This window comes from Rutidosis leptorrhynchoides, chromosome 4 (genome assembly GCF_046630445.1).
Source record: "Rutidosis leptorrhynchoides isolate AG116_Rl617_1_P2 chromosome 4, CSIRO_AGI_Rlap_v1, whole genome shotgun sequence".
NCBI lineage: Eukaryota > Viridiplantae > Streptophyta > Magnoliopsida > Asterales > Asteraceae > Rutidosis > Rutidosis leptorrhynchoides.
The window spans coordinates 591431938-591441558 of record NC_092336.1 but is presented as its reverse complement, the minus strand read 5'-3'; the positions used below and the strand labels follow the sequence as shown (position 1 = coordinate 591441558).

Here is a 9621-nt window from a genome sequence, read left to right as displayed (position 1 = left end):
GCAAATTTGCAAAGCGTTGGTACCATGCGCGGGGGGCTTGTTTCAACTCGTAAAGTGACTTTTTAAGTAGACAAATGTGATCGGAACGTGAGTTGTCACGAAATCCATATGGTTGATGCATGTACACCGTTTCATTTAAAGAACCATGGAGGAACGCATTCTTTACATCAAGTTGATTCATATGCCATGAGTGTGAAAGAGCAATGGATAACACAAGACGGATTGTTGCAGGTTTAACAATTGGGCTGAAAGTTTCAGTGCAATCTATACCAACCGTTTGAGAACGACCGTCTCCAACGAGCCTTGCCTTATATCTTTCTAGAGTTCCATCAGATTTTAATTTATGGCAAAAAATCCACATGCTTCTAATAATATGCATCTTAGGTGACCGCGGTACAAGAACCCAAGTATTATTATCCATTAAAGCATTATATTCATCAACCATGGCCATGTTCCAATGAGGGTCCGAAAGAGCGTCTTTGGGTGTACGGGGGATAGGAGAAATGGGTGTAATCGAAGAGAGATTGAAAGGGACTTTGGGTTTGTGAATGCAGGTCATGTTACATGTTGTTATTGTGCGTGTAGTAGGTGGTGCGGTAGTTTCAGTGTGAAGTTCATTTGTTGGCAAGGTGGTAGTAACAGAAGGTATGTTGCATGTGTTATGAGTAGAGGATGTGGTATTAGAGGATTGGATGTTTGAGCTAGTGGTAACAGAGGGTGTTTGTGAAGTTGGTGGTGTAGAAGAATTTGAATTTGGAGTAGGAAAATTAAGATCTGGTGGAGTGTTAGATGGAGCAGGCGTGTGAGTGGAAGGTGAGGTATTAGATGATAATGGGAAAGAGGCTGATGATGGGTTGTGTTTAAGGATGGACTAGTACTTGATTGGGAAATTGGGTAGTATGGTGATGATGGGCTCGTTGAGTCTGAAAAGTGTTGTAGATAACATGGATTTAGAGTCTGTAAGAAGGTGGTAAGGTGTTTTTGGAACAGTGTGTATGTCTACATAGGGAAATTTATTTTCATCGAATATGACGTGTCGAGAAATGATGAATTTCTTTGATGTGAAATCATAGCATTTATAACCTGATGATATGGTGGATATCCCAAAAAAATACACGGGGTGGAACGTGGTTGAAGTTTGTTAATGGTTTGTGATGGAAAGAGTGGATAGCATAAGCAACCAAAGGTGCGTAGATGGGAATAAGAAGGATTACGTCCATAAAGTATTTGAGTGGGGGATTGGTAGTTGAGTAATTAACATGGGATGATATTTAGAAGATATGTAGCCATTTGAAGCGCGTGTGGCCAAAAAGATAGGGGAAGAGAGGCGTGAGAAAGGAGTGTGCGAATTATGTTGTTGATAGCGCGTATTTTTCTTTCGGATTTACCGTTTTGAGGAGATGAGTATGGGCAAGAAAAACGAAAAACCATCCCATTATTGTTACAAAATTGGTGGATTTTTTTGTTGTTATACTCGGTTCCGTTATCACATTGGAAAGTTTTGATAGGGCGATTAAATTGAGTGAGGATGTAATTGTTAAATTTAAGAAAAATGGAATAGACATCGGATTTATTTGTTAGAGGATATGTCCATAAGAAGTTAGAGTAATTGTCAAGAAATAAGATGTAGAAACGGTGTCCATTAGTGCTTGAAACTGGAGAGGTCCACAAGTCGCTATGTATAATTTCAAAGGGTAATAAAGTGGTAGACATAGACGAGTGAAATGGTAATTTAATTTGTTTTTCAAAAACACAAGATTGACATACAGAATTTAATGAATTTTTATTACACGAAATAAACTTTTTATTACTAAATGATCGTAATACATCAATGTCGGGATGTCCAAGGCGATGACGTCATACATTAGGAGATAAAGCAGTAAAAGCAAAAGTAGATAGCGAAGATAAATGTTGCAGCAAGGAAGTTGAGATGGAATAGAGTTCTCCAGTGCTGTTGCATCTAAGGATTGGTGTGCCCTGCGGAAAATCCTTCACAGTAAAACCAAAAGGATCAAATTCTAAAGATAGATTATTATCAGTTGAAAGACGTCGAACATAAATGAGATTTTTAATTAGGTTTGGGGCATGAAGAATGTTTCGTAGATATAAGGGACGAGATGAGTTTGGTAAAGAGGATTGTCCGAACCCTTTAATTGGAATGCCATGGTCGTTCCCAACAATTATTTGTTTAGGATGCTTTAAGGGATAATAATACTTTAAATTACCTGAGTTCGCGGCCATATGTGATGTTGCTCCCATGTCCATATACCAAGTGTCCTTCGATGGATTAAGTGTCATAGTATGTAATGCATTATCGAGTTCAGTCGGAGAGTAACCTGGAGAAGCAGAGGGGTTCACGATATTGGCCTGAGGTCTAGGGCCCAAAATACCAGCATTTGATGATGAAGTGTTGGGCCAGGTCCAGTTTGCAGGAGATGATGTCTGATTAATACTAGGATATGGACATGGTGGCTGAGCCCATTGGGTTTGCTGGTAGTTCCATGGAGGGTAACCGGCCCAAGCTTGTGGATGACCCTGTGCAGCATAACCTCTTCCCCATCCTCTAGAATTATGGCCTCAGTAACTGGTATTATTCCGACCTCTTCCTCGTGAGTAATTGGTCCGATAATTAGAGGGGTTTCGATCGGTAGCCTGATTAGAATCTGACGGAGACGAATGAGTTGCAGTAGCAGCGGCGAGAAGTGCAGTATCTGGTGAGTTATGGATCATTTGTTTCTGCTTTCGGGTTTCCTCCAGAATTAATTTGGAACGTGCCTCATAAAAGGATGGCAATTTATCTAATTGTGTGAAATACGTTTCGACAGTGTCGAAGTTGTCATTTAATCTGGCAATGAGTTGAAGAACCATTCGCTCGTTGGATACCTTATCCCCAACATTCATCAGTTGGTCAGCAAGAGACTTGATTTCTTGACAATAGGTCGAGACATTAGCGAAATCGTCTAGCTTAATTGTGGAGTAATGCTTGTGTAGATATAAGGCTCGTGAATTCCTGTTATCGTGAAAAACAGATTGTAATCGAGACCAAGCAGCAGCAGTAGTTTCTTCTTGTTCCATGATAGTATTGAGAAGTTCAGTTGAAAGTGCTATAGATCCACTGCAGCATTATATCACATTTCATAAATCGCACTGAGTCAACCAAGTTCACATAGAGTCAGGTCAGATTTGAGGGCATGCAACACGTGTGTTTGTACAAGGCCCATAATGCAAAGGAGCCTATAATCCAACAATATGTAGTATTTGTGAAAAAAATATTATTATGACAGATGCTGATACTTAACGTAATTTTTTAGTATTTACTAAACTTATTCTTACATGTATTCAAAACTTTTATATACAAAATTCTTATTTTTTATTAATTGAACATGTCATATAATGAAAATTGAAATCGACTGGAAGGCTATGTGATAGAGTAGATACTTATGAATCCAAGAGTCCAACTTATTAATTGGCATTGCAACAGGAACTAACATATGAATCCATGTGTGTGAATTTAAATTTCTAACAAAGACTTTCATTTTCCACAGTTAAAAAATAGTTAAATTTGTAAGTTATCTAAATGCTAAATTCTTTAGTTTTCTTTAACCAAAATAAAATAAATGGAACATATATATGGATTTCGGAAAATTGAAAACCAAAAACCTAATATCAGAATTTTGTTTTACTTTGATCCATAATTCATTTTTCACATTCAGTTTAATTTTAACCTTTCTTAGTTGGTTTAGTATTTAGATTATACGTTTTCAGACACAATATTAACATTCTTACTTGATATAACTGACATTCGAGATGCTATAAAATGCAACGAACATAAGAATAGAAGTTCGGTCTCCAATTTATTAGATCTCGTAGATATAGATATTTAGAATAAAATAGAGTATCAATTTGGTTCGGGCTTTGGAACTTTAGTTAGTAGTCGAACTAAAGAGTCCAAGATACTAATTGGTTGGCATTCAAGGCAAGTAGCAACATGAAGCAACAAATGAACAAAAGTGTTAGTTTTGAGACCATCCAAGAGCCATTCCACCTTTTCTCTCTTCCATTTTGTAGACCCATTTGCATGACGACTATGGTTTCTTGTATATTATATGATTTATAACCAAAATGTAAGAATAACGTTAGAATACAAAATTTGACAAAATGAAGGATCCAAGTTGTCTAAAACCATATGCATACTTCATATAATGTGAGTTAAGACGCCCCTATATAAGTTACTTTTTACACCACAAAATAATATATTATGAATAACGAGGTACCTCAAATGCGACAGCAACTATGAATACCCCAATATCTTACTTTTGTACCTTATAAAACAAAAGTGCGGACCTCAAGTTTCGATGAATGGACGGAAAGTTGTTGTTTGTCTTTTACAAAAGAAATAATAGCACTCAATTTTACTTAGAATGAGGAATATTTTAATCGCACGCTACCAAAATGGGCTATAAGATTTTATACGTAGATTTAGATAGATAAGTAATACAAATTTAATTTTAGGAATCTATAAAACTACCGATGTAAAAATTACTACAATTTAAATAATAACTAGGTTAAAAAACTATATATATGTATACATCACTGATCACTTGTAAACTTTGTAACTTTTCTTCCATTAACTACCATCACTTTTGACTGTATACTAGAATATGTTTCCGACTATGTCATCAATTTTGCTAAAGGTAAACTTAGGCACCCAACACGACCATTCCACAAAATATACACAAGTGTCCACCTTGAATTGAACCCACAACCACTTAATCGTAGAAGTTATCTCGATATCAAAGAGATGGTTATCTCAATATCGATAGACTAATGGACAATGACCCTTTGGTTCGACTATAGCATTACTAAGAAACATATTACAAGTAATCACTAATAAGATTAAACCAATTGTTACCGTATTAATATTCAGATTTCATTCGATAAAATAGTATGCCTATAACAAAAAATTACTCGTAACTGATAAAAGTAGCTTAACCTACAAAACTAATTGATGTGCAAAGGTTCACAATTGTAGGTAACCGTTTTACTGCTTTTGTTCATAATTGTTCACACTAGGATAGTGGTAAAAAGCGTTAAAATGTTAATACTTGTGCATAAAGGTTTACATATTTTAGTGTTTTTGTTCACATTGTTTTAAGTAGTTATGTATTGAATTTTTGAATATATATATATATATATATATATATATATATATATATATATATATATATATATATATATATATATATATATATATATATATATATATATATATATATATATATATATATATATATATATATAGTGGTAGGATCAAGAGGGGAGTAACCAATCGGGGGGAAGCGGTGGGAAGCAAAAACTTTTTTTTTCGTTTTTTGAAAAAACTTTGTTCACGAACATTATAGATGGGATGAAAATATGAACATTTAGTAGAGACACTTTGTGATAAATGTTTTTATTTTGGCGGAAAAACGCTCGAAGAAGTAATATATAACAATTATCGTGTTTTTTGAGCGTATGTTGAGGTTTTAGCTATTGGGGTTTAGATATTTGGGTTTAGATATTAGGGTTTATAGGGTTTAGATATTAGAGTTTAGAAATTTAGGGTTTAGGGTTTAGATTTAGGATTTCATAAACCCAAAACACCAAACCATAAACCCTAAACTCTAAATCGGGCTAAATTTTACTTCACAAAACATGGAAAAAAAAAAACGTTCATATTCTTCACGAACAATATTATCTTGAATGTTATTTTTGTCGATCGTTTTCCCGCCTAAATAATAACATTCATCACGAAGTATCTCTTCTAAATGTTCATATTTTCGTGTGATCTTGATACCGGAAAAAAAAAATTCCATAAAAAACGAAAAAAAAAAATTCTTGCTTCCCACCGATTGGTTACTTCCCCATTGATCATGCCCTATATATATATATATATATATATATATATATATATATATATATATATATATATATATATATATATATATATATATATATATATATATATATATATATAAATTGCAAAATAAACACACTAAAGGCTTGGTTCATTTGGTGTTAATAAAACCTAATTTTCTACATGAATTATTCGGTCAACACAATAGTTGTTTACCCGAGACATAATTATTAAGCTAAAGTGACGCTCTATATTATTCGATCATTTCAAAATTAGATGTTGTCCCATATTCCCGATATATTTTCAACATCACATGTGCTTCTTTTTTACATGTATCATCATCCATCTTCTAGCTATATCATTTTCTTTATCATATTCACTAGCAAAGTAAACTGAAAAAAAAAAAAAGAATTTTTGATATACCTACTTAAAACGTGTGGTATCAGTGAAGGAATACACGTGACATAAGTTTTAAGGAATACATCTATTTATTTTTTTATTTAAATTTAAATATATAATAAATAATAATAATAATAATAATAATAATAATAATAATAATAATAATAATAATAATAATAATAATAATAATAATATACAATACGATACGCATCGCTAATGTTTCATAGTTTTGTATTACATCCATATTTTTTTTAAATATATGGATATGGATATATACGTATACTAGTTTTATGAGCCCATGCGTTGCACGGCAGTTGCATAAAGTAGTATTCTATAACGTTAGTATTGATATTTTATCAAATGTATAATACAATAAAAATGCATAAATAATTTATTACTGATCATATTTGTATCGAAATCATTAGTATTGAATACTACCGTGAGTTTATGCATTGCACGTTATTTGTATATATTAGTAATCCCTCCTTCCCATATAAGTGTCATGTTTTAACTTTTCAAAATTTTTCTTTTTGACTTGAAATATATTTGTTAATTAGGTTTTAAATGTACTTATTTATGGACGGAAGGAGTATTCGATAACGTTAGTCTTGATATTTATCAAATGTATAATACAATTCCACTGAAAAACCGTTTATTACTAATAACACTTGTATTGAAAACATTAATATTGTATACTAACGCATAGATTATGAGCCCGTTTATGTGGTAATTATTTATTAAAAATATATATATGGTAGTCTTTAATTATTAAAAAATTATATTTAATAAATAATAATTAAAACATGATTGTTTAATATTATTATGATTGTTTGATATTATTTATTTTGTAATTATAGTTTATTGCATGTATAGATTGTGTTTAGGATGATGACACTACAACTCATGTATTAATATCCACAGTTAATTAAATTTAAATTAAATCTTAATTAAAATTCTAAATAAATATGTAATTGATTTGGCTTGATCAATCACACATATATTGTAGAACGATTCTTGTTCATACTCCGTGTTTCATAATATCTTCACCATAAAAAAAAAAAAAAAAAACTATGACATAATAAATTAAAGCAAAAAAAAAAAATAATAATAATAATAAAAATAATAATAAAAAATATATATCGCATAAGAAAAACTTGGAGTTAAAACTATGGATTTATAATTAATAAATAAACTAATTTAATTTATAATTATATAATTATAATTATAATAATTATAATAAATGAATGAAGCTACGCCTACTTTTACATCCATCTAATCTAAATCTAAATGGACATATATTTCATCATATCATATGCATATTTTATATCATGTCTTAAATAAATATTATATGATTGTATGATTATCTACTACCAATATTAATGAGTTGCGGATCTATTAACCTTAGGTGGTTTCCAAAAGTAGAGCTAAATAGATAAATGGAAACGATTATTTTATGATAAATACAATTCGTATATTAAATAAAATTGGTATATTAAATTATTAAATTTAACAATATCAAAAATAGGAATAAGTGATATAATGACATGTGGCAGTTTCAATGAGAAGATGACACATCAGCATAATGTCACGCGCTTTATAATAATGTATAGAAACTTATGCTAAGATTTTCTTTATTGGCTTTAATATAATATAAACGAAAAATTTATTTTAAATTGAATATATTTAAATCTTTCAAATATGACTAACATAAACTTTATTTTTCTAATAAACTGACATGTCATTAATTATTAAAATAATGCCTAAATAAGGTTGATACATCAGATGTTTAATACTTTATTTTATATAATGTATAGATAGATGGATACATAGATTTGTATAACAACTCTCATTAATCTTGTTCCATGCCTTCATACAGTTGTAATTTCTATGATTTCATAACACTTTGATTCTTCTGTCTTTAAATAAATGCATAACATCAAATCAAATTAACTTACGTTATTTTAAGTCATATTGTCCTGGTTGATTTTTCTAGGTCTTACTTTCAAAATTTCGACTTTAAATATTTGTATTCGTGTTATGCAGTATTTAATGAAACTTATATTATGAATGGATTTGGTTTATAAATGCAGTTTCACTGATATAAGTTGTATCAAATATTATATAATGTAAACAAAAATATTGAAAATCAAAATTATAGAAGTAAGCTCTTTAAAAGTCAAGTAGGACACTTATTATGGGACAGAGGGATTTCATAAATTATAATGTAACAAAATTCAGGGAAATTAGTCAAAATGGCCTAATTTCCGGAAGTATTTAACAATATGCTCAAAAAATAGAAACTGCAAGAAATTCCCCCTATTCACGCACCCTGCACCACGCATGATGTGTGAATCTTGGTGTGTGATGCGTGGTGCCAAAAAATGACCGAAACAGACACTTTTACTAGCTAACACGCATGCACCGTGCGTGGTGCATGGAGTATGGTGCTTGTTGGGGAAAAACTTTGAATGACCATATCATTTGACTCGTAGTTAATCACCGTGTTTTTTGAAAATGTATATCTTATCGAGATCTATTCGTTGGACTGCTTCTAAAGTGACAAAAATAGTTTTGAATATAGGCATGATATGCAACTGCATTTTTAAATAACTTTGTAAATGCTCGATTTGCGAAATGTGACATTTATTCAAATTGATTGAGGGGTATCGTATACTTTTAGTCAATATTGGTAATAAATTTAACGTATCACACATTAGTATGTTTTATAGCAAATGTTGAGCGGTCAAAGTATGTTAAAATTCAAAATCAACTAAAACGGCAAAATTGAAGGTCTTTGAGACCTTGCTTTGAAAAAAAAAATACACGGTTTAAAAAAACGGTGTCTAAATCTGTGCTACGAGTCACAAGATATGGTCATTTAAAGTTCTTTCGAAACAAGCACCAAGCATCATGAATCACGCACGGTGCGTGGTGCTTGATGCATGGTGCGTGTTCGCGGGTAAAAGTGTCTGTTTCAGTCATTTTCTCCTAACCACGCATCACACACCAAGATCGAATCATCATGCGTGGTGTAGGGTGCGTGGATGGGGGCATATCTTGCAATTTTTATTTTTTGTGGGCATATTATTAAACACTTCTGGAAATGGGGGCATTTTGACAAATATCCCTACTCGGTATGTAATAGCCCAACTCAATTATACATATGGGCTTAGGGTTTTGGTAGACCAGACAAACAAAACCCAAAGTTTCAAAAATGGGTTTATTTGGTACTTGAAGACCCAAATTGTAGCGACCCCGACAAATCGTCAAGTGACGGCGTCGTCTACATGGGTCCCATTACCTGGTCATAAGTCTTTATGACAACG

The 9621-nt window shown here is 31.8% G+C and overlaps 1 protein-coding gene across 1 annotated transcript; it reads right to left on the bottom strand.

The window, feature by feature from the left end:
* Positions 1-1857: 1857 nt before the first annotated feature.
* Positions 1858-4061, bottom strand: LOC139842912 (uncharacterized). The gene is made up of 4 exons (XM_071833009.1): positions 4027-4061; positions 2669-3115; positions 2226-2563; positions 1858-2018 (listed from the first exon to the last, which is right to left on the bottom strand). The coding sequence occupies exons 1-4, from the start codon at positions 4059-4061 to the stop codon at positions 1858-1860; spliced, it is 981 nt and encodes a 326-aa protein (XP_071689110.1).
* Positions 4062-9621: the final 5560 nt, after the last annotated feature.

Excerpts from the sequence above, each read along its gene's own strand:
- LOC139842912 (XM_071833009.1), bottom strand. The coding sequence starts at position 4,061 with ATGGAAGAGAGAAAAGGTGGAATGGCTCTTGGATG. Across the intron at positions 2,564-2,668 it reads ACTGCAACTCATTCGTCTCC|AGGATGGGGAAGAGGTTATG; the intron begins GTCAGATTCTAA and ends CCATAATTCTAG. Across the intron at positions 2,019-2,225 it reads ACATATGGCCGCGAACTCAG|AATTTGATCCTTTTGGTTTT; the intron begins GTAATTTAAAGT and ends ATCTATCTTTAG.